This window comes from Oncorhynchus kisutch, linkage group LG27 (genome assembly GCF_002021735.2).
Source record: "Oncorhynchus kisutch isolate 150728-3 linkage group LG27, Okis_V2, whole genome shotgun sequence".
In the NCBI taxonomy this organism is placed as follows: domain Eukaryota; kingdom Metazoa; phylum Chordata; class Actinopteri; order Salmoniformes; family Salmonidae; genus Oncorhynchus; species Oncorhynchus kisutch.
Window position 1 is genome coordinate 20,894,105 of NC_034200.2, and position 27,192 is coordinate 20,921,296.

Below are 27,192 nucleotides of genomic sequence, written 5' to 3' on the forward strand. Positions count from 1 at the left end.
GGGAATACTTGGCTGAACCAATTAATAAACATATAGAGTTGAAGTCGGAAGTTTACATACACTTAGGTTGGAGTCATTAAAACTCGTTTTCAACCACTCCACAAATTTCTTGTTAACAATCTATAGTTTTGGCAAGTCGGTTAGAACATCTAAGTGCAAATCAATCCCAGAACAATAGCAAAGGACCATGTGAAGATGCTGGAGGAAACAGGTACAAAAGTAGCTATATCCACAGTAAAACGAGTCCTATATCGACATAACCGAAATGGTCGCTCAGCAAGGAAGAAGCCACTGCTCCAAAACCACCATAAAAAAACCAGACTACCCTGAGAGATGGGTTTGTAATTGAGGCCCTGACCTCAATCCCATAGAACGTTTGTGGGCAGAACTGAAAAAGTGTGTGCGAGTAAGGAGGCCTACAAACCTGACTCAGTTACACCAGCTCTGTCAGGAGGAATGGGCCAAAATTCACCCAACTTATTGTGGGAAGCTTGTGGAAGGCTACCCGAAATGGTTGACCCAAGTTAAACAATTTGGAGGCAATGCTAACAAATACTAATTGAGTGTATGTAAACTCCTAACCCTCTGGGAATGTGATGGAAGAAATAAAAGCTGATATAAATCATTCTCTCTACTATTATTCTGACAGTTCACATTCTTTAAATAAAGTGGTGACCCTAACTGACCTAAGACAGGGAATTTTTACTTGGATTAAATGTCAGGAATTGTGAAAAACTGAGTTTAAATGTATTTTGCTAAGGTGTATGTAAACTTCCAACTACAACTGTACATATCTTTACAACATAACATGTTCCAGATGGTCAAAGATTTAACAAATATATCTTATAATATTAATTTACTGTCTATTTCTCTTTGTCATGTATATATATGTTTTTACATAATTGTTCTGTACTTGACTTTACTATTTAAATTTTTGCCAACTTTATTTTTACTTCACTACATTCCTAAAGAAAATAATAAATAAGAACTTTTTACACCATACATTTTCCATGACATCCAAAGTATTTGTTACATTTTGAATGCTTAGCAAGACAAGAAAATGGTCTCATTCACACACGTATCAAGAGAACATCCCTAGTCATCCTTACTTCCTCTGATCTGGCGGACTCAGTAAACACAAATGCTTTGATTGTAAACTATATCTGAGTGTTGGAGTTTGTCCCTGGCTATTCGTAAATTCAAAAAACAAGAATATCTTGCCATCTGATTTGCTTAATATAGAAGGAATTTGAAATTATTTGTACTTTTACTTTGGATTCTTAAGTATACAGTGCATTCAGAAATGATTCAGACCTCTTGACTTTTACTTTTTCATGACAAAGCAAAAACAGGTTATCAGAAAATGTTGCTAATATATAAAACATATAACATATCACATTTACACAAGTCCTCAGACACTTAACTGTTGAAGCACCTTTGTCAGTGATTACAGCCTCGACTCTTCTTGGGTATGACGCTACAAGCTTGGCACAACTGTATTTGGGGAGTTTCTCCCATTCTTCTCTGCAGATCCCCTCAAGCTCTGTCAGGTTGGATGTGGACTGTCGCTACACAGCTATTTTCAGGTCTCTCCAGAGATGTTTGATCGGGTTCAAGTCTGGGCTCTGGCTGGGTCACACAAGGACATTCAGAGACTTGTCCCGAAGCCACTCCTGCATTGTCTTGTCTGTGTGCTTAGGGTCGTTGTCCTGTTGGAAGGTGAACCTTCGCCCTAGTCTGAGTGCTCTGGAGCAGGTTTTCATCAAGGATCTCTCTGTACTTTGCTCCGCTCATCTTTCCCTCGATCCTAACTAGTCTCCCAGTCCCTGCCGCTGAAAAACATCCCCACAGCATGATGCTGCCACCACCATGCTTCACCATAGGGATGGTGCCAGGTTTCCTCCAGAATTGACACTTGGCATTCAGGCCAAAGAGTTCAATCTTGGTTTCATGAAACCAGAGAATCTTGCTTCTCATTGTCTAAGAGCCCTTTAGGTGCCTTTTAGCTAACTCCATGTGGAATGTGCCTTTACTGAGGAGTGGCTTCCATCTGGCCACCATAAAGGCCTGATTGGTGGAGTGCTGCAGTGATGGTTGTCCTTCTGGAAGGTATCTCCACAGATGAATTCTGGAGCTCTGTCAGAGTGATCATACGGTTCTTGGTCACTTCCCTGACCAAGGACCTTCTCCCCCGATTGCTCAGTTTGGCTGTGTGGCCAGCTCTAGGAAGAGTCTTGGTAGTTGTAAACCTCTTCCATTTAAGAATGATGGAGGCCACTGTGTTCTTGGGGACCTTTAATGCTGCAGAAATGTTTTGGTACCCTTGCCCAGATCTTTGCCTTGACACAATCCTGTCTCGGAACTCTACGTACCATTCCTTCAACCTCATGGCTTGCTTTTTGCTCTGACATGCACTGTCAACTGTGTGTGCCTTTCCAAATCATGTCCAATCAATTGAATTTACCACAGGTGGACTCCAATCAAGTTGTAGAAACATTTCAAGGATGATCAATGGAAACAGAATGCACCTGAGCTCAATTACGTGTCAGATAGCAAAGGGTCTGAATACTTATGTAAATAAGTTATTTCAGTTTTTTATTTTAATACATTTGCAAAAATGTCTAAAAACCTGTTTTCGCTTTGTCATTATGGGTTATTGTGTGTAGATTGATGCATTAAAAAAAACATTTTTTTACAGTAAGGCTGTAATATAACAAAATGTGTAACAAGTCAAGGGATCTGAATACTTCCCGAATACACTGTATTTTAGCAATTACATTTACGTTTGATACTTAAGTATATTTAAAACCAAATACTTTTCGACTTTTACTCAAATAGTATTTTACTGGGTGACTTTCACTTTTACTTGAGTCATTTTCTAGTAAGGTATCTTTACTTTTACTCAAGTATGACAATTGGGTACTTTTTCCACCACTGAGCATCAGGCTATGATATTTGATGTGTCACATTTAATATTTGACTGTTCATAAGAACAGAACTAAATTTGACATGATAAAATAATAATTTCATATAGGAATGCTTTTGCATGGTGCACTAGCGTATATACATGTGTACTGTATTAGGTTATTTAAAAAGCTCAAATTAATATAATCACATCATCATGATGATTGGAAATGTAGCCTATATGTTCATAAATAAAATAAAATTCTCCTATAGCAGAACATCTGACATTTCAGCTAACACATTCTGTATATGGTAACTATACGGTTTAGTTTTTCAGTCAACCCCCCCCCCCCCCGCCCAAAAAAAATAAAATAAAAAAAAACTGACACATTTTGTTCAGCAGTTGAATTGATTCAATATGAAAAGCCTGCCAAGTGAATGTGTCACTTAAGGTCCACTGTGTGACAGTCCGCACAAGTGGAGATAGGCAGAGACAGAGAGGGAGGGAGGGAGAGAGAGAGAGAGAGACAGAGAGAGAGAGAGACAGAGAGAGAGAGAGAGAGAGACAGAGAGGGAGGGAGGGAGAGACAGAGAGAGAGAGAGAGAGACAGAGAGCGAGAGAGAGAGAGAGAGACAGAGAGAGAGAGAGGGAGGGAGGGAGAGACAGAGAGAGAGAGAGAGAGACAGAGAGCGAGAGAGAGAGAGAGAGACAGAGAGAGAGAGAGAGACAGAGAGCGAGAGAGCGAGAGAGAGAGAGAGAGACAGAGAGAGAGAGAGAGAGAGAGAGAGAGAGAGAGAGAGAGAGAGAGAGAGAGAGAGAGAGAGAAGGGAAGGGAAGCAGCAGATAGGGCTGCGAAGAAGAGAGGAAGCCTAGTCTTTCGCTCTCCTTTTGACAAAGCTGAGCTGATTGATCTAGTTCACTTCAGCCCCGAAGGTGGATCTCTGGTCTGCCATGCTGCATTGGTTCACTGACTACACTCTACACTGCCAGCAAGCGAATGCTTCAGCTTCAACTACATATCGCTTTGTACAATGCTGGAAAATGCCACTATGGTTATAAGTAGGATTTTTTTCTGGATGGGTTTTTGTATCCTTATCTTAGGGTCGTGTGGCACAACCATGAACATTCTGAGAATTGCATCTCAATGCCAGTGGCGTACTGCTGTTTTTTTTGTGGGGCCCCTATTAGGCTTGAACATACTAGAGGGGCTATGTCGTATACCCTCAAAGCAGAGGCGTCATGCCCATAGGGGGCACAGAGGCAGTTTATGTTTAACAAATATTTGTATTTATTTTATTTTATTTGTTTTAATTTAATTTCAGTTTTTGTTGTTTCTCTGTAATACTACTAGCCATCTAGCAATGTTATGAAGTTATCTTTAGCTAGCCCAGATAGGTTCAGAATCTCCAAATCTCATAACAAGCTACCAAGAAGCCTGTAATATGTGTTTTGGATGGGATGTTAAATGGGTATCCTGACTCTCTGTGGTCACTAAAGATGGTACTTACCGTACAAGTAGAGGTGTTTACTCCACTGTCCTGGCTAAATTCCCAATCTGACCCTCATACCATTATGGCCACCTAATCATCCTCAGTATCCAATTGGCTCATTTATCATCTCTCCTCCCCCTTGTAACTTCCCCAGGTTGTTGCTGTAAATGAGAATGTTTTCTCAGTTAACTTAGCTGGTTAAATAAGGGTAAAATAAAAAATGTAACACATAAATAAAATAAGTCATTTCAGGCTATCCATCAAGTTAGAGCAGCTAGCTGGCATGCCTGCTGGCAAGGTTAATAGACCATAGAAAAGCAAGCAATAACTAGATATACTGAATAAGACTCACAGTCCTTTCAATCTTTTACCCAGATTTTAGCAGAGATGCAGAGAAGAATATTTAGTTTCTTTTAAAAAAGAACCACCAGTCAAGAGGATACAGACAGCTCAAGATGTATGCTTAGATACGCAGAAAAAAGATACTGTACATTTTTTTTTACGTATAATTGATTAAACATAATGATTATTGCATTTAAAAGGCTGTTTCAGGGGTTAGAAGTCTAGCCCCCCTACAGACCATCCTCATGTAGTTTGTGCCCCCTCAGATTTTTGCCTCGAAGTTCCAGAATGGGGTGAAAATGGGAGCCATATTGGTCAGGGAGAAATCCAAATCAGTCTAATTGGAATGAATGGCAGTAGAGGCATAACCCTGATTCTACTTACGCAGGAAAATACAACAAAAGCATGTGATATATCAGAACTGATGAAATACATTTATTGTAACCTAAAATATTGTCATATAATCATAAATAGAGTTTATGCGGGTTTAATAAACATTTTCTCTATAGCCTCTAAAATATATGCAAACAGACCATAATGTCAACATTTTTGTTTTCTTGGAAGGCTGAGAATGCTATTATATGATACAATATCAGTAGTTGCTTTTACAACTTGTCTAAGTCCTGATTTCAGCCAGTGTATGACTGTAGATGGACTGCATTGTTTGAATAGAATGTTGGCACATTGGCAGTTAATTAGAAAAAGGTATGGAATTTTTCCTCTAAAACTGCCTGGCTAGCTAGCTAACAAACATACAGTACAGATAAATTATTCAAATTCATTATTTTAACGCAATATTTTATCACAGCACTGGCAAACCATTGGGTGGGGGCTCCCAGAGCCTGTGGCCGCCCCTGCATAATATGAGATGGTTTGCTCTGGCAAAAGACCCCTATTGGTGGGCCAGAAGTACACAGATTTTCGTAAAAGTAACTCTCAATGTGTTGAGTAGCATGTCATATTCCAAGACAATAACACATGGACACTTCACTCACAAATGTGGACTTCCAAACAAAATAAATCCAAGGTAAAAATGAAAAAGCACTCTAAACATTAGAGGGTATAACAACAATCAGAGTTGGAGGTGGTGATAAAAGTGTCCGGTCTAGAGGAGGATGACCACATATTGTTGATATTTTTTTATATGATGCACTTCACGGAGTCGGAAGTATGCTATGATATGGTATGTGACAAGGTTCATATGACCTCATGAGCTAGAAAAAAAAACGTATGAGACGATTGTGAAGGAGTCCTGGGAGAGCAAAGCCATACTGTAATAATGTTTTACTCTCCATTTCTATCTGCGCCCAAGGCTACAATGCCATCCTATTCAGACCCCTCATTTACTAGTCAAAGTAGTGCACTATGTAGGGAATAGGGTGCCATTTGGGACACTACCTCGCTCTGTCAGAATACAGCCCTCCTGATCACTGACTCAATAACAGAAGTTATGCCGCCAAATGAAACTCCCGAAGGACGGTGGCGTGTCTGTTAAGAGCTGACACTGAAAATCCACTTATCTTTTCATTATCTAGATTGCCCAGCAACTTAATCAAAAAACCTAAACCCTGTATCCATCTCATGTAAAGATGTGGGGAGGTACGCCTCACCCACTTGAAATCAAAACCTGTGTTCAAAGTCATTAACTTGACCCTTCAGTCAGTTTTGAAAGATGTTGAGAGGGTGGTGTTAATGTGCTGCCTGGTATAGCCTACTAGGCCTATATATAACACTGATGGCATCCTGTAGCAATAAAACACCTAATATCACAGACAGACTTTCACAATAATAGCTGCCTCACATGACAGCAACCTGTTGCTTGGTTCAGGGTACTATAAATAGAATGAAAGTCTAACCTGGTTATGTACTGTTTAATAATAAGACATGCCCTATTATGCTCAATATCCGCTTTTATTAACTTCGCAAACAACCGTTTCCAAATGACTGCTCTTCTTTTGCTGTGCTTTTGTTGCATATAAGGTCATTTGGCATGCTATCAAGAAGGATTAGGTTAATTACAATAGTTTCAGTAACCTTGTGTGAACTTGCCCCAACATGGCTTTAGGGTACACTAATCTAATGGGTTATTAGCATCAGCTCATACAGAATGCGCTTACGTCTTCTCCCCCTAGCTTAGACACCCTTGTTGCATGATTTACATCTCATATTATGCTACCAGTACTAATGTGTGGGGGAGTGTTTTCAATAACTGGCTTGGTGGGGGCTGTCAAGCATGTGGCGTGCAGCAGAACTTTACAACAACAATGAAAGCACAGAACAATAATTCCCTTATATACTGTAGGAGGTTATGGACACCAAGAGAGGCGGGCCTGTATGGCTAATCGTGCCTGTATGGCACGATTAGCCATAACATATAGCTACAGATAATGAAAGGCTGTGTCTCTGCTCCTCTATTGGCCTGTCAATCTACCAGAGGAAAGATAAACAAACGCCAAAGAAAACTTTCATTCAAAAGGGTAATTTTCAAGTTAAATAGGTACATATCTGCAGGTTAGATGGGTAGCTACTGCAAATCAATCTGAGTCAACCATCAACTTGGAAGAGAGGAGACATAGTTCCAGTTATAAGTGCGTCGTTTGGAGAATTGAGGATGGGGATGTGGGAGAGCAGGAAATGGGAGAGCAGGAATGATTTATATTGTTTACGGGGACACTGGCGTCCATGATGCCAACTGTATGCATCTCATCCCAAGCCTACACCAAAGCCACAGAAATAGCCATGTCATGCCAGTATCACCTAAATCATTCTCAACAAGGGATCAACATGAAGTCTAAATGGACTGAGCAGCTGTTTCAGATTTTGTGTTGTGTTCATCGAAGCACGCGTCACAGTTTGTGACTATATAAAAAGACAAATGTCATTGGACCTGTAGTGTAGAGGCTGTAGCAGTGGGAGGTGGGGGTTGGGACTGACGGGATAGGATGGGGCGGAATTCTGTCTGATCTGAAATCACGCAGCTGTCAGAGCAAATCAGGGACTGCTAGCTAGGCTGCTGCCTGCAATGAACATTTTTAACAATTTTGGAAGCACACTCACAAGGGTTACATAACTGAAAATGAAGTGACTTAGTCCAAATGAAAAAAAGTCTGTTATGTCTAATTAGGCACAGATAAGTATTTTTGGGGGCAATAAGGTATACAATGTAATGACTTGCAGAAAATATTATTCACATCCTGAATCCATTTCTACCCCACATCATAAAAAACATTCTTCATGTTTCCATTGACAGAGAGCATTTGGGTACAACTTGCTCATAATGTGGATCATTAATCTGATAGTGATACCATCAGATGTGGCCATCAATTTAATCTAGCCTACTGAATGTTGCTGTTTAAAAGCATAAACTTTCAACACACGTCAATACTTAAAAACAGATCTCTATCTTTGGAAACAAGGTGTTGATAAGGACAACATCAACTTTATCGAAAAAATAGGCATCACTTTGAAGCTGAAACCTGTGAAAGAGTTGAGTGATCTTGTGGTTTAGAGAGAGATTCACTTAAACCCCCCTTTCTGACATCAGAAACAGACGCTTAAACTGCAGGAATGATTTCCACCAGACGGTGTCCCACTGCAAGTCTTTGTGAGGCGAAAAAAAAAGTACATTAAAAGTGAAAACGACAGCTATGATTATATACACCATTCACAGATTACTGGGAGTGTTGAGGCCGGACAAACAATTAGAAATGGGCAGGTATGAGCCTCAAGCCACCGTTTAGAGATACAATTACACTCTATGCTAACTCTAATAACCGTGAAACATCAAAAATCTGTGACAGTTAATCATACACACAAGAAACGCAACAGGTTATTTACTCCAAACTAAATAGCAAAATACCTTATCACTCACAATAGAAGACCAGTACTATTCTATTGTATCCTATTTTAACTCTACTGTATGTCATTTGCATTTCACAGCAAGTGCGAGAAGATGTGTGAGAATATTTAAGCCGAGGGCTCAGTGTGAGAAAGATAGTTCAACACAAAGTAAGGAGAAAGGGAAGACATTTCAAAAATAGGATCGTTTAAGGCAGTGGTCTCTACCCATAGCGGTGGAACTGCATTGGGGTTGCCAAAATGTTTTTTAAAAATACAATATAGAAGTACATATAGATTATTGTATGAGTCAATATACAAACGTTTTGAGAAATATAATTGGAAAGATACAATTTCACTGAGTAAAAATGATTGATGTAAAAATGAAAAATGACAGATTTTAAGGTTGTGTCATTAGATTTGCAGCGGGGTGAAATTATTGGGGGAAAAATGGTGTCCCCAGAAATTCTGGCAGAAAAAATTGAGTCCCCATTGAAAACGTTTGAATAGCAATGGTTTAAGGGTGGTTTAGCGTAACAGTCTTGTATCATGTCCCGAGAGGAGAACAGAGGATTAGTGATCTTTCTCCGAATTCATGGAGCCGCTGGTGTTAAGTCTGCCACTGGCAGCAGCTGACGATAGATAGACAGCCACAACAAATGTAATCTGTTAGTTAAAGGACATGTATTGCAGCCATTATTCGTCAGCTCAAACGACCTAGGGAACCTGGGGAACCAGCCTCTCCGTGCATGCATGAAGACAGAATTAAATGTACTTGTAAAATACACTGAGAACTGGGCTTGGAAGTCTAGCAATATTTTCAGAACTCCAAGAGGAAGTTCCTTAAATGCTGAATTATAACATTGAGCGAGTTTTCCTATGACTTTGTTAGGATGTTTCTGGAACATCCCACTTGACTAAAAACATCCCAATAAAAAGCTGCAAAGAAAAGGAAAATAAAAATGAAAGTGGAAAGCAAAAATACTTTGATACTTTTATACTTTACTTTATACCTGTGAGTTGAATTCTCTCACTCCCTCATTTGTACCCTGGATAGTGTGAGAAATGTTTTTTCTCTTTGTGACTGATTCCAGCTGCAGAGTTGGCAAAGTCAAATTCAATTTGCAACCAGACGGTCTGCTGCAGCAGTTGCTTTTGAACAGGGGCAGGAGATTAGCTCAACTCTACTGAAAGGGAATGTGATGATAAGAGGGCAAATGTAACTAATCAGCACAATGAGAGCTACAAGGATTGACCCGAGGGCTTAATCCACTGGCCGCTGAGGGGGCCTAGGCAGAACAATGTGGTCAGACTCATGTGCTTCACCCAGGAATGCATGACAATACAAAATGACCCTCTGACAGGGTGATCTAAGCTCCCTGCATACAGTACAGTAATTGTGTGTGTGTGTGTGTGTGTGTGTGTGTGTGTGTGTGTGTGTGTGTGTGTGTGTGTGTGTGTGTGTGTGTGTGTGTGTGTGTGTGTGTGTGAATGAAACGAGGGAGGGGGGGGGGGTGTATGACTGCTACGGCACAGAGTCATGTACAGTTTTGAGAATGACACAAATATTAATTTTCACAAAGTCTACTGCTTCAGTGTCTTTAGATATTTTTGTCAGATGTTACTATGGAATACAGAAGTATAATTACGAAGAATTTCACAAGTGTCAAAGGCTTTAATTGACAATTACATTAAGTTGATTTAAAGAGTCAATATTTGCAGTGTTGACCCTTCCTTTTCAAGACCTCTGCAATCCACCCTGGCATGCTGTCAATTAACTTCTGGGCCACATCCTGACTGATGGCAGCCCAGTCTTGCATAATCAATGCTTGGAGTTTGTCAGAATATGTGGGTTTTTGTTTGTCCACCGGCCTCTTGAGGATTGACCACCAGTTCTCAATGGGATTAAGGTCTGGGGAGTTTCCTGGCCATGGACCCAAAATATCGATGTTTTGTTCCCCGAGCCACATAGTTATCACTTTTGCCTTATGGCAAGGTGCTCCATCATGCTGGAAAAGGCATTGTTCGTCACCAAACTGTTCCTGGATAGTTGGGAGAAGTTGTTCCCGGAGGATGTGTTGGTACCATGCTTTATTCATTGTGAGTGAGCCCACTCCTTTGGCTGAGAAGCAACCCTCACACATGAATGTTCTCAGGAAGCTTTACTGTTGGCATGACACATGACTGATGGTAGCGCTCACCTTGTCTTCTCCGGACAAGCTTTTTCCGGATGCCCCAAACAATCGGAAAGGGGATTCATCAGAGAAAATTACTTTACCCCAGTCCTCAGCAGTCCAATCCCTGTACCTTTTGCAGAATATCAGTCTGTCCCTGATGCTTTTCCTGGAGAGAAGTGGCTTATTTTCTGCCCTTCTTGATACCAGGCCATCCTCAGTATTTGCCTCACTGTGCGTGCAGATGCACTCACACCTGCCTGCTGCCATTGCTGAGCAAGCTCTGTACTGGTGGTGCCCAGATCCCGCAGCTGAATCAACTTTAGGAGACGGTCCTGGCGCTTTCTGGACTTTCTTGGGCACCCTGAAGCCTTCATCACAACAATTGAACCGCTCTCCTTGTAGTTCTTGATGATCCAATAAATGGTTGATTTAGGTGCAATCTTACTGGCAGCAATATCCTTGCTGTGAAGCCCTTTTTGTGCAAAGAAATGATGACGGCACGTGTTTCCTTGCAGGCAACCATCGTTGACAGAGGAAGAACGATGATTCCAAGCACCACTCTCCTTTTGAAGCTTCCAGTCTGTTATTCGAACTCGATCAGCATGACAGTGTGATCTCCAGCCTTGTCCTCATCAACACTCACACCTGTATTAACGAGAGAATCACTGACATGATGTCAGCTGGTCCTTCTGTGACAGGGCTGAAATGCAGTGGAAATGTTTTTTTGGGGATTCAGTTCATTTGCATGGCAAAGAGGGACTTTGCAATTCATCTGATCACTCTTCATAAAATTCTGGAGTATATGCAAATTGCCATCATACAAACTGAGGCAGCAGTCTTTGTGAAAATTCATATTTGTGTCATTCTCAAAACTTTTGGCCAGGACTGTACTGTCGGCTACCGTAGCACTGTAACACTGGCTGTACATCATCAGATCTATTATTCATTTGTAGTGCAGAGAAAGTTCTACAGAACTTCGATACAGCATCCTATGACTGATACAGTACATCAACAGAAAACAAAGAGTTAGTAAATTGCCACTAAAGGCTTGCAGTACAGCAGTGACCGCCTTAGACTACATGCTGAGTATTACAAAACATTAAGAACACCTGCTTTTTCCATGACATGGACTGACCAGGTGAATCTAAGGGAAAGCTATGATCCCTCATTGATGTCACTTGTTAAATCCACTACAATAAATGTAGATGAAGAGGAGGAGACAGGTTAAATATGTTTTTTTAAGCCTTGAGACAATTGAGACATGGATTGTGTATGTGTGCCAATCAGAGGGTAAATGGGCAAGACAAAAAATGTAAGTGCCTTTGAACAGAGTATGGCAGTAGGTGCCAGGTGCTCTAGTTTGTGTCAAGAACCAGAAAGCTGTTGGATTTTTCACACTCAACAGTTTCCTGTGTGTATCAAGACTGGTCCACCACCCAAAGACATTCAGCCAACCTGACACAACTGTGGGAAGTATTGGAGTCAACATGGGTCAGCATTCCTGTGGAACGCTTTCGACACCATGTAGAGTCTTTGCCCTGACGAATTGAGGCTGAGGGCAAAAAGGGGTGTTTGTCCGGTATATGTTTGGTATACTCTATAGTCTATAGACATTAAAGGACCAGTGCAGTGTTATATATATACAATACCATTCAAAGGTTTGGGATCACTTAGAAATGTACTTGTTTTTGAAAGAAAAGCACATTTTTGTCCATTAAAATAACATCAAATTGTTCAGAAATACAGTGTAGACATTGTTAATGTTGTTAATGACTATTATAGCTGGAAACGTCAGATCTTTAATGGAATATCTACATAGGCGTACAGAGGCTCATTATCCGCAACCATCACTCCTGTTGTGTTAGCTAATCCAAGTTTATAATTTTAAAAGGCTAACTGATCACTAGAAAACCCTTATGCAATTATGTTAGCACAGCTGAAAACTCTGGAGCTGATTAAAGAAGCTGTCACGTCCTGACCATAGAGAGCCCTTATTTTCTATGGTAGAATAGGTCAGGGCGTGACTGGGGTTTTTTCTAGTTATTATTTTCTATGTGGGGTTCTAGTTTAGTTTTTCTATGTTGGTGTTTGGTATAATTCCCAAATAGAGGCAGCTGGCTACCGTTGTCTCTAATTGGGAATCATATTTAAGCAGCATTTTTCCCACCTGTGTTTTATGGGATATTGTTTTGAGTTAGTGTATGTTACACCTCTTTGTTACGGTTTGTTGTTTGTTTCGTTCTTTCTTTGTTGTTTTCTGCGTTTCTAATAAATAATATGTGGAAACCATATCGCGCTGCAGCTTGGTCTGATAATTATTCAGACGACTGTGACAGAAGCAACAAAACTGGCCTTCTTTAGACTAGTTTAGTATCTGGAGCATCAGCATTTGTGGGTTTGATTACAGGCTCAAAATGGCCAGAAACAAGAATTTTCTTCTGAAACTCATCAATCTATTCTTGTTCTGAGAAACTAAGGCTATTCCATGCGAGAAATTACCAAGAAACTGAAGATCTTGTACAATGCTGTGTACTACTCCTTTCACAGAACAGCGCAAACTGGCTCTAACCAGAATAGAAAGACGAGTGGGAGGCCCCGGGGCACAACTGAGCAAGAGGACAAGTACATTAGAGTGTCTATATTGAGAAACAGACGCCTTACAAGTCCTCAACTTCATTAAATAGTACCCGCAAAACACCAGTCTCAACGTCAACAGTGAAGAGGCGACTCCGGAATGCTGGCCTCCTAGGCAGAGTTGCAAAGAAAAAGCCATATCTCAGACTGGCCAATAAAAAGAAAAGATTAAGATGAGCAAAAGAACACAGACACTGGACAGAGGAACTCTGCCTTGAAGGCCAGCAATCTCTTCACTGTTGACGTTGAGACTGGTGTTTTGCGGGTACTATTTAATGAAGCTGCCAGTTGAGGACTTGTGAGGTGTCTATTTCTCAAACTAGACACTCTAATGTATTTGTCCTCTTGCTCAGTTGTGCACCGGGGCGTCCCACTCCTCCTTCTATTCTGGTTAGAGCCAGTTTGGAAACCAACAAATGCTGATGCTACAGATACTCAACTAGTCTAAAGAAGGCCAGTTTTGTTGTTTCTTTAATCAACACAACAGTTTTCAGCTGTGCTAACATAATTGGAAAATGGTTTTCTAATGATCAACTGGCCTTTTAAAATGATAAACTTGTATTAGCTAAAACAACGTGCCATTGGAACACAGGAGTGATGGTTGTTGATAATGGGCCTATGTAGATATTCCATAAACAATCAGCCATTTCCAGCTACAATAGTCATTTACAACATTAACAATGTCTACATTGTATTTTTGATCAATTTGATGTAATTTTAATGGACAAAATGTTTGCTTTTCTTTGAAAAACAAGGACATTTCTAAGTGACTCCAAACTTGTGAACGGTAGTGTATGTGTAATCCTTTGTTCTCTCCATTTTTGGTGGGATGGAGTTTTAACCTCCATGGTGACATCACCAGGTGGTAAATGAGTTAATAGAACAATAAGTAAGAGAGTTCCAAACCTTTTCTGCAATAAGTTTTCCCCTCCCCACACAGACCGCTCCCAGACAGTTGAACAAAATTCTTGCTTGAGAAAATGCTTTTTTACTAAGAAGATATTTTAGTTTTAATTGAAATTTTAATTGAAAATAATCACAGTAAGGAATTGAATTGTTAGCCAAAAATGTTTTGTTGTTGAAATAAAATCAGCTGCATTGGACCTTTAAGACTTCCTACCTTTGGCTGTGATGGAGCCAGACTTTTGGTGTCCCCCCTCCAGTGGTGTCTGCTGGGCGGGTTTGGGTCTCACAGCATGTAGGTTCCCCTCACTCCCAGCCCTCATAAGCCTCTCCCCGACCCGCAGCATACAGGAGCGATTACCTGCCGGGCACTCCTTCCTCTGAGAGGGCTGCTTGGACCCTGCCGAAGAGGGTCTGCCCTGCCTGGATGACTTGGATGTCATCTTTCCACCGGTCAGATACTCCAGGGCGTCTTGTATATCCCTACGGCTTGCTCCTCTCTCTCTCACACACTTCTGTCAGTCAGTCAATCCAGTTGGTAATCAAACTCTCCGGGTGAGTGTCAAGTATTGACTGGACACGAAAGCTGAGCAGTCTGTCGCCTACAAGAAAAATGTATTTTAAGACAAAGCCCAGCTCCTTAGTTAGATAGACTGTAGTTCATCAGCTGAGAGTCGATTCCACGTGTGCCGCGCTGTGCTGTGCCTTGCAGTACGGTCTGCATTGGGAGAGTCACAAGCCCTCTCTCTCTCTCTCTCTCTCTCTCTCTCTCTCTCTCTCTCTCTCCCTCTCTCTCTCTCTCTGTTAATCTCTTCACATGCTTATAGTAAACAATCCTTAAATGATCCCACACTGTTGACAAATGACCCCTAATCTAGTCAAACGGCTGCCAGGGGTAAAAGTTAAACCCATCATTAATATGAAGGTAATCTCAGAGCAGAATGTTTAGCCTAAACCATATGAATTCATAAGGCTGCAAACAGCACAGATGATTACAGTTGACAGTTGTAATGCTTCTGCTGGGAAGGCATGGATTCCAGCGCAGGCAGGCAGCTACAGCCTCACTAACAGAGAGGCAGATATATTCTGTAGAGTAGTGAGCTCTGCTCTCTGATAGGCTGCCTCTTGGAAATAATGCATGCCCTCCCCAGCTGCTGGTTAGTGAAGCGGTGTATTAAAGAGATTGAGTGGAAAATGTTTGTTCTGCTGAGTGTGACTCTCTATAGAAGCTTTCATGTCATGATATTCAGATGGATTTTGAGACGTGCACAATTTTTGGGGAGCTGTTTTGGCTCGTGAGCTCTACTTTCAAAACGACTGGCCGAAATGATACAAAACCTTTATGACACATCCAAGTTCACATCATCAGATATTACAGATATACAGGTGTACTGACAGACAAACTAACAGATAAGCTTAGTTGTAATTTAAGATAATGGTAGGCTACCTAGATGTAACAGGGATTTGGTTAGAATATCTCTGAATAATTCATGGATTCTTTGGACAAAATCCAAACAGTTGATGTGTGTTTAGATGACAGGAGAGATTGGATGTGTTAGAAAATGCCATGGCAGAAAACAGTAACAACTAAAATATAGGTGGATACAAATAAATATAATGTATTACAATGACAGAAACAGGGTAAAGAAAATAGCTGGGTATGGATCAAATAAAACACCATACTGTAGCGTAGCATGTGCATGTCAAAATCCATCTGAATAACATGACATGAAAGCCTCTACAGAGAGTCACACCCAGCAGAACACACTTACCCAGACACTGAAACGTGCCAGACACTCTCCTGATTCAGAGGGGTTGGGTTAAATGTGGAAGACGCATTTCAGTTGAATGCATTCAGTTGTACAACTGACTAGGTATCCCTTTCCCTTTCCTTTCTCCTGCCTCATTTTGAAGAGTCGGGAGAATTCAGGAAGTATTACTGACCCAGTGATCCTCCCAGTATCCGATGCTCTCAGACGCCAACGCTCATAGCCTCCATTGCCTCAAGAGGATTAGGATGTGAAATGTGTCAGTCAGATAAACAGAGCCAGGAAATCACAAATGAAAGCCATCATGTCAACTAAACACCCTTTCCCTAAGCCTTTCTTTGTGGGCACATTTAGAATCTTACGTATGTAATGATTTCTCCTTAAAGGCTGGCTGGGGTTGGTTTTTTACATAATAATAGATTAAGTTTGTATATAATCCCTTCTATTAAAAGAGTGCACATAGGGTATTGTGGTGAAATTCATCTGTCTGTGTTGCTGGTTGGAACTAACCTCATTCTTATAGCCATAGAAACCCACAGTACAGGTTCTCCAACAGTTAAATGTGTTGGTAATGGAATGTGGTTCAGCTTCTCACTAAACCACTGATCTCCACTCTCCCTATCCTACTAGACCTCCAGGAGTTAAACTAAATGATCTGTATTACAATCCTCTATTAAGTCCTGGCCGCCTCACAGTTAAATGACCCAGTTCAATCCTATAGTATAAGGGACCGATTCTCTCTGTAGTGATGGAGGATGAAGACTCTTCCATTGGACTGTTCCCTCACCATGATACTGACACAGGATGGTAAAACTTCATCATCATGAGAACAGCCCTGAGGGTTCCATGGTATTTGTTAATGAGGAGTTTTTGCACTGATCACAGAAGCCCCTGAATATTGGTGACTTAACATTTGTATGGCACTGAAACATTGAGCAGAAGTCCTGCCATAATCCTTTCTGTAGGGTGAAACTTTGGCTTGCTGAAATTCTTACCTTGAAGTTGTAGGCTTAACAATGCCTTGGAGACTGTTCTTGTCTTCAATAGAGTAGACCCCCAAACCATCTAAAACACATCCAAATAAATAAATAAAATGTTTATTCACAAAAGGACATTCACAATCTAATAAGACAGCTAAGTATATTATTTTACTTACAGAACATTTCAAATGTAGAACATGTTTATTGTTCAAATCAATGCCCCCAAAAAGAGCCATCATGCAAATTTCCGGAGACCAATTTAAATGTAGCTCAGTCAGTAGAGCATGGCTCTTAGTGGATTCGATTCCCCATGGCCGCCTATACATGAAACATTAATGCCCGCATTACTGTAAGTCGCTTTGTATAAAAGCGTCTGCTAAAAAGCGTCAGTATACATGACATTATAGGCCACTAGGTGCTAAAACACTATGTTCTAAACTGTACAGACAGTATATGCATACAGAGACATAGGAGTGTGTAGATTAGATGCATCATTAACTGTCATCATCCTCATAGTCGGAGAACCGCAACCATTTTGGGGGATTTATTTTGTATTTTGGGGGAAATCAGCTAATTTACTGCATTCCAGACTAAGATATGGCTAAGATTCGTGTTTTGCAGTTACAAAGCTAATTTCCTGGAATTCTACACGTTTTGCCATGAGGCAGGGATTTTCTTCTTCTGTTTTATTGCTCATCTCATGTTTTTGTTCATATCATTCACATTGTGCTATCATATGCTATCTGGGGGCCCCAACCCTCCCAAAATATACAGTATATATAATTTTTTGCGTTGGGGGCCCCCTGGAGATTGGGGGCCTGTGGCACATGCCCTGCGTGTCCATTTGGTAACCCGGCCCTAATCATCATAGTGATTAAGATCACTGTCCTGGCTCTCTGTATCATATATGGGAGTGTGGTCTATTTGCAGGCTAATGTCCAAAAATATCTCCCCACCACATGTTCCAGGGGGAGACAGTTTCTGCTGTCATGATTCTCTGAAGCATAAAAAAATGGCTTTAATAGGGCTTTATTTTAAGAAGCTCTGCTCTGTCCTTTCATGTCCTGAGAAAGGGCCTGGCCAAGGGGGTTTCCCTAGCCCTGAGAAATAGCACACAGACACAGGCAAGGAAGCACACAGAGGTCCCTAGCTATGCTTTAGGGTTATGGGAATATGACCTGGCACAAGCAGTATGACCAGTATTTAGTGGGCACTTGAGAGGGCACTGTTTTACAGTGGGGTAAATTGATCAATTCCAGATTAAAGCCTTGCAGAGAAACACCAGTAACTTAGAGGAAATGCTTGAAGATATACACCACTGATTAACGGGGACTGAGCTAGAGAGGTGTTTGTGAGACAAGGGCGGATCCCAAAGGGGTTCGGGGCCGGGTCTTTTCTACAAAAACGTCTGTAGATTCCGAATTGTTTGAGCTACAAGATTGTTTTCCTCAACGACTCTCACAAGCTACAAAGAGTCGTTAGAAGGTAATGGGTTCCTCAACATAGAAGATCATTGGAAATCCTAGGACATACAGTAGTGTCTATAATACTATAATAAGCTCACATAGTTTCTGTGACAAACTCCAAACTCCACACAGTTGTCACTGACTAGTTGGATATTCATTTCCCATTGAGCAAACAATTCCTGTACTTACATCATTCTTATAAATTCATTTTTTATCAGGTTTTTCTTTGGTGGACCTTATTTTTTTGATTGTCAATAAAACTCATGAATGCAACTGTTTATGTCAAATAGTTTTGTGTTCTACTTGTATCCCTGGTTGTCCTGAAAAGAACATGGTCAAACACTTCATTGTGAGGCGAAATATGCAGTGCTTTCAGAAAGTATTCACACACCTTGACCTATTCCACATTATGTCGTGTTACAAGGTTTTTGTCAGCGATTTACACAAAATACTGTATTGTCAAAGTGGAAGAAAAATGAGAACATTTGTAAACAAATCCAAAAAAGAAAACATTTATACATCTTGATTACATAAGTAGAGTCCATACACTTATACATCTTGATTACATAAGTAGAGTCCATACACTTATACATCTTGATTACATAAGTAGAGTCCATACACTTATACATCTTGATTACATAAGTAGAGTCCATACACTTATACATCTTGATTACATAAGTAGAGTCCATACACTTATACATCTTGATTACATAAGTAGAGTCCATACACTTATACATCTTGATTACATAAGTAGAGTCCATACACTTATACATCTTGATTACATAAGTAGAGTCCATACACTTATACATCTTGATTACATAAGTAGAGTCCATACACTTATACATCTTGATTACATAAGTAGAGTCCATACACTTATACATCTTGATTACATAAGTAGAGTCCATACACTTATACATCTTGATTACATAAGTAGAGTCCATACACTTATACATCTTGATTACATAAGTAGAGTCCATACACTTATACATCTTGATTACATAAGTAGAGTCCATACACTTATACATCTTGATTACATAAGTAGAGTCCATACACTTATACATCTTGATTACATAAGTAGAGTCCATACACTTATACATCTTGATTACATAAGTAGAGTCCATACACTTATACATCTTGATTACATAAGTAGAGTCCATACACTTATACATCTTGATTACATAAGTAGAGTCCATACACTTATACATCTTGATGACATAAGTAGAGTCCATACACTTATACATCTTGATTACATAAGTAGAGTCCATACACTTATACATCTTGATTACATAAGTAGAGTCCATACACTTATACATCTTGATTACATAAGTAGAGTCCATACACTTATACATCTTGATTACATAAGTAGAGTCCATACACTTATACATCTTGATTACATAAGTAGAGTCCATACACTTATACATCTTGATTACATAAGTAGAGTCCATACATTTATACATATTGATTACATAAGTAGAGTCCATACACTTATACATCTTGATTACATAAGTAGAGTCCATACACTTATACATCTTGATTACATAAGTAGAGTCCATACACTTATACATCTTGATTACATAAGTAGAGTCCATACACTTATACATCTTGATTACATAAGTAGAGTCCATACACTTATACATCTTGATTACATAAGTAGAGTCCATACACTTATACATCTTGATTACATAAGTAGAGTCCATACACTTATACATCTTGATTACATAAGTAGAGTCCATACACTTATACATCTTGATTACATAAGTAGAGTCCATACACTTATACATCTTGATTACATAAGTAGAGTCCATACACTTATACATCTTGATTACATAAGTAGAGTCCATACACTTATACATCTTGATGACATAAGTAGAGTCCATACACTTATACATCTTGATTACATAAGTAGAGTCCATACACTTATACATCTTGATTACATAAGTAGAGTCCATACACTTATACATCTTGATTACATAAGTAGAGTCCATACACTTATACATCTTGATTACATAAGTAGAGTCCATACACTTATACATCTTGATTACATAAGTAGAGTCCATACACTTATACATCTTGATTACATAAGTAGAGTCCATACACTTATACATCTTGATTACATAAGTAGAGTCCATACACTTATACATCTTGATTACATAAGTAGAGTCCATACACTTATACATCTTGATTACATAAGTAGAGTCCATACACTTATACATCTTGATTACATAAGTAGAGTCCATACACTTATACATCTTGATTACATAAGTAGAGTCCATACACTTATACATCTTGATTACATAAGTAGAGTCCATACACTTATACATCTTGATTACATAAGTAGAGTCCATACACTTATACATCTTGATTACATAAGTAGAGTCCATACACTTATACATCTTGATTACATAAGTAGAGTCCATACACTTATACATCTTGATTACATAAGTAGAGTCCATACACTTATACATCTTGATTACATAAGTAGAGTCCATACACTTATACATCTTGATTACATAAGTAGAGTCCATACACTTATACACCTTGATTACATAAGTAGAGTCCATACACTTATACATCTTGATTACATAAGTAGAGTTCATACACTTATACATCTTGATTACATAAGTAGAGTCCATACACTTATACATCTTGATTACATAAGTAGAGTCCATACACTTATACATCTTGATTACATAAGTAGAGTCCATACACTTATACATCTTGATGACATAAGTAGAGTCCATACACTTATACATCTTGATTACATAAGTAGAGTCCATACACTTATACATCTTGATTACATAAGTAGAGTCCATACACTTATACATCTTGATTACATAAGTAGAGTCCATACACTTATACATCTTGATTACATAAGTAGAGTCCATACATTTATACATCTTGATTACATAAGTAGAGTCCATACACTTATACATCTTGATTACATAAGTAGAGTCCATACACTTATACATCTTGATTACATAAGTAGAGTCCATACACTTATACATCTTGATTACATAAGTAGAGTCCATACACTTATACATCTTGATTACATAAGTAGAGTCCATACACTTATACATCTTGATTACATAAGTAGAGTCCATACATTTATACATCTTGATTACATAAGTAGAGTCCATACATGTGGCAGAGATTACAGCTGGGTGGGTGTAAAATCTTTGCACACCTGGATTATACAATATTTTTACGTTATTCTTTTTAAAATTCTTCAAGCTCTGTCAAGTTGATTGTTGATCATTGCTAGACAGCCATTTTCAAGTCTTGCCATAGATTTTCAAGAAAATTTAAGTCAAAACTGTAACTAGGCCACTCAGGAATATCCAATGTCGTCTTGGTGAGCAACTCCAGTGTAGATTTGTCCTTGTGTTTTAGGTTATTGTCCTGCTGAAAGGTGAATTGGTCTCCCCGTGTCTGTTGGAAAGCAGGCTGTACCAGGTTTTCCTCTAGGATTTTGCCTGTGCTTAGCTATATTCCATTTATTTTTTATTTACAATCCCTAGTCCTTGCCAATGACAAGCATACTCATAAAATGGTACAGCCACCACAATGCTTGGAACATGAAGGGTGGTTCTCTGTGATGTGGATTTGCACCAAACATAACGATGTTTATTCAAGATTTCTTCATCATTTCTTCATCATTTTTTTTGCAGTTTTACTTTAGTGCTTTATTGCAAACAGGATGCATGTTTTAGAATGTTAGTATTCTGTACAGGCATCCTTCTTTTCACTCTGTCATTCAGGTTATTGTTGTGGAGTAACTAGAATGTTGTTGATCCATCCTCAGTTTTCTCCTATCACAGTCATTAAACTCTGTAACTGTTTTAATTAAAGTCACCATTGGCTGGGTGTATTGATGCACCATCTAAAGTGTAATTAATAACTGCACCATGCTTAAAGGGATATTCAATGTCTGCTTTTTTGTATTTTTACCCATCTACCAATACGAGCCCTCCTTTGCGAGGCATTGGAATACCTCCCTGGTTTTTGTTTTTGAATCTGTGTTTGAAATGTACTCCTCGACTGAGGAACCTTACAGATAATTGTATGTGTGGGGTACAGCGATGAGGTAGACATAACTGATAGGGTTGAACATCACCTTTATGTAGCTAATAGCCAATGACAGGTGCTTTTCTGTGCTTTTCACAGCACAGGCTATAGGGTGAATTTTTCGATGTATTGAATGTCAATACTGTATTCTTCTTTAATATCCCAAATGTATTGTGTATAACCAGATAATTGTAGCTGTACTTTGGTGCTGTTATTGATACTGAATGATGACTTATTTAAATGTTTGGAACAAGGTGAAGGAACAAGTGTCTCCTCAGAGCTCTCTCTGACGCCCTCGTGTGGCCATACATGGATATCATATTTGGGAACATTTTCAGACGGATTCGTTAAACTTTAAACTTGTTTTATTAATGTAGAGTAAGTCATATACTATGCTTCATCAGTCAATGTAACATAACATTTTAAGGACCAGAACATCACATGACATTCAACATTAAAAAACAAGCAATGTTTGCTTCATGTTTCTGAATGAAACAAATCTTGCAGCTCATTTCAGCAGGGCTCAGAGAGGGCCCTTTATTCCTGCTTCTCTGAGTGAGTTATCAGGAAATGTGATGTTGTTATGTTCATTTAGTTGTGCTTCCCTGAAAGCAGCAGAAGAGGCACGTGAAAGGACAATCTTGTGTCCTTTGGCAGTGTAACTGAACTGACATAGAACATCCAATGAGAGGTGAATAAGAGAGGTTTGCCAAGTGACTTATGGTTTATTGATTTTATTGCCACTCTTGGCCACAGAAACTGATGGAGCGTTTACTATCACAGAGAAATGACAGAGAACATGGAGGATTATTACTAAAATATCCTTGTAGGCCTTCAAGTGTTTCCTCTCCATTAGGCCCTGATATAAAAGTGTTGCCAATTCACACACGGTTGGCATGAAATATGACAGTCATTATCTCCACAGACTGGGCATAAAGTGGTTGTGTGTCATAATCATAAAGGAGCCATTCTAGTTTTTACTGTTATTGAAGCACATTGCAATAGTCTCGACTAGGACGGGATATAATATGGCTGATGCTCCTCTCCTCAAAAGGCTTGTGACCATTAGAGATGCTATTTCTATGCGTGTGACGTCATCACATAAGAGATCAGAGATGATGTTGGTGGGAACAGATTATAATATTACAGAAGTAAAATATCTGTAGTCTGAATAATATACAATTAGTGTTCTGGCCCCTAAAATCAGTTTAAAACCTTTTGTATTACAACACTTCTCTGCTCCCACAAACAAACCATATGTCTGATTAAACCTCAAAGTGTCAGATGCTGCTAAACCTCTGAGTAATTAATTACTTTATTTATTTGCATATGTAGGCGTCGCAGTTCGGATTATTTCAGTACGGGACGCCATTTGTTCCAAATATTCAAGTTTCCTCTGCGTGATGTTATTGTTGTTGGCTGTCCTGGGTGGGTTGGCCTATAAGAGCTTTGTTTAGATTTTTTTCCTGTCCAATCTGGCTCTCTCTGTGTGTGGACCATGTTGTGATCCCATGGGGTTAATTTGCTGACTCTGTCTGTCCCCTTAACAAGTCGCCTGCTGTGGGCTCTGGCTGCCTCTGAATGATTGCGTCATGTGCTGCCAGGATTAATCTATTTTGTGGCCAGGGTATTTAGTGATTTCATCAGGCCTTGGCTTCCCCCACGTGAGCTATAACTTTTACTCTCTATTCTATTTTAGAAGCTACAGCAATGTGAGGTGATATTTTGGATGTTACAGATATTGTGGGCTGAAAGCAAGATGATGCTTGATTCTGATTAAATCGTTTAGCAACAAATGAAAAATATTATAATATAATTTTAGATTTCTTAGAATGTTGTCTTTTTTTGTGAATCAAAATTCAATACGCATGCTATGTGTATGCTGCTTGCAGATTATATGGAGTCTACATTATGGCAACAGCCTGTTGAATAATTGCCTGAGTGCCCAATGCTGCCTTGGTTGGGTGATTAAAAAACAACAGCTTTGCTGACCTGATTACCCCGAAGTACTAATAATATTAATTATTGGGGTACTGCATTACAAATGCCATTTGAACTATTGTGGTTATTACCAGTGCCGTCATTCAGGGCAGGTGTTTCAGCCTAGCTCAGTGCTTTCTGTGGCAGAGGGGCAGCCAGTGGAAAATCCAGAGCGTAGGGGTTAGGTAGTGTTCTCTAGTTGTGCTGTAATTGGCTCAGTGTTCTGTCACTCATGGGGACACTACACCACCGCCAAATCTAAGGGTAGAGCTTGAAAATTCAAGCCCCTTGGTTGCTGCCAAAGAGTTACATTAGAAGTGCCCATCCAAGAAGGCTCAAGGTCATTGGCCACAGATAAAATTACGTCAAATCACATTATATCTGCAGTAGCTTTGATTGGACTTTCAAAATCTGCAAAATCCTACTTTCAAAGTCTTAGCTAGCAGTCATGAATGAATGAAGTTGACAATCTACTGGCAAATCCTTTTAAATCCTTGTCATATGAAGAGAAATAATGAAGATAAATCATTGATAAAATGTATCAGTGCTCATTGGCCATTGGACATAAACATTACGTAACAAGTTGTAAATCACAAATTCAGCAATGAGTGGTTTGGAAGGAATCAGTGGCTAACTGCAAGCATCGCAAAGCATTCACTAACCTGATATTCAGTGGAGTGGGTGTGTGGTCCCAAGTCTGGACTTAAGGGTCTCTTTTCCAAGCTTAAAATAATTAACATTCAACATTGGCCTTGCTGTCAATCCAGCAAGATGTATGCCGTTCTCAAAACAATTGTTAACTCGGAACTGGGAAATCTGACTTCAGTGAGTTCAAGACAACTGGGAACTCTGGGAAGAAACGAGCTCCGACTGGGAAAATTTGTCTTGAACGGTCATCCAACTCAGAATTTTAAGTCGGGAACTCAAGCCTCTTTCTAGAGCTCTGGCCTGAAGATTACTGACGTCATCATGATTCAACCTCGTTTTTTATTTTAAGAGCTCCAAGTTGTCTTGAATGCACCATAAATCCAGAGAATGCCAGATTTGCTGAAAAAGTTTGATGACACATTATTTCCCACGAAGGACCTTCCTGTTCAAGTGAGTACAGTACAACAAGGTGTGTCAAAAAATGTATTGTATGCTGCTGCATAAATTATGTAATATGCCAGGGAGATATGTATACTGTAGCTAAGAAAGTAATACTAAGTGTATGTTGTGTAGTAAGCTGTTAGTAGCCCATGAGCCTCACCCTAGTCATTTGGTCTATTTTCCCCTCTTAATTTAGCCTACTCTTCTGAAGTTGGTAGTGCACATGTAGCCTATATCCTGTTTTAGAGAAATGTAATCATCGAATATTGTAAGAGTTTTCATTGTCTGCTTATATGACCCCTTTATTTATCCTATGGTTCTGACTTGGTGTACAGGGAGAATACTGTAAGAATGGCCCATATTCTGAATTCTGTCACTGTACATCTCAAAAGTGCTGAACAAATAGTACATTGAATACATCTGTCCTAGCTCACCTATTAATGTCTTAATCGAAATTACGGATTGCCTCTTATCCCTTAATGCTAAATTGTAATTATTTTGCCTCTATGACCTATTTATTGCCTACCTCCCTACTCTTCTACATTTGCACACACTGTACATAGATTTTTCTATTGTGTTATTGACTGTATGTTTGTTTATGTGTAACTCTGTGTTTTTTTTTTGTCGAACTGCTTTGCTTTATCTTGGCTAGGACGCAGTTGTAAATGAGAACTTGTTCTCAACTGGCCTACCTGGTTAAATGAAGGTGAACATAAAAATAAAAATATAAAAATATGCCGTAGTTTGTACATCTCAATTGTCAGTAGGAACCACATTTGTTTAAGCAAATTATATGTTTTTTAAGGCAGTAAATGAGTCTGAATGAACTGTTTCGCTGCGAGACAATGTTCTCTGATAGCAGGTGTAGCAGTGGTAAGGTATTGGGACTGCTGTTGGGACCCTAACAGTATGTGGGCACCTTTTGTCACCGTTATAGTGCAATTAATGTATTGTTTAGTGTTGTGTTGTGCAGTGGCTTTGCTGTCATACATCCCCCCCAAATTTATGGTTTACCCTACCAAGATTTACACACTAAAATAGCCTCTGGTTATTACCATTACAAATGTGTTACATAGGCCTCCAGCTCAGGGTTGTAAAATTAGATACACAATGTAACATTACTGCAATTAGCCTGCATCCACAGATTGACTCATGTGGCCTTTCCCTAAAATATGAATGTGATAGATGGGCAGTTTATCACTGCATGATCTAATTCCCCAAAGAGGCACTATCCTATTACCACCAGAGGGCAATGTGTATCCTACAACTCTGCACCATGACATCATTGTGGGAAATTGTCCTCAATTCCTTGCGTCCTCAGGTTCGTCCTCTTTCATTTCATACAAGCACATTAGGTTCCTCTCCTCTCCTCACTTCCGATTACCCTAGACCTTTTTCAAAATGCAGCGAGGATATACCCGAGCATCCTCTGCCGGGGGAGAGGAGCAAATTCCTCTGTTCAAATTGACACTCTCCTACATATGGCGACCACTAATCTCGATTAACCAGAAGTACAAGTGAATCTGTCCACGAGGGTTTAGGTGATCACTTCTCC

General features: G+C 39.5%; 1 protein-coding gene across 4 annotated transcripts in view; it reads right to left on the reverse strand.

Moving 5' to 3' along the window:
* LOC109871726 (sickle tail protein) overlaps positions 1 to 14,996 on the reverse strand; it is a 54,269-nt gene extending 39,273 nt beyond the window's left edge. For all 4 annotated transcript variants that reach the window (XM_031806934.1, XM_020462703.2, XM_020462701.2 and 1 more), the window contains exon 1: positions 14,506 to 14,996. In XM_031806934.1, the coding sequence (XP_031662794.1) occupies positions 14,506 to 14,731 (226 nt within the window). In that variant the 5' untranslated portion in view covers positions 14,732 to 14,996. The remainder of the gene's footprint in view (positions 1 to 14,505) is intronic.
* Positions 14,997 to 27,192: the final 12,196 nt, after the last annotated feature.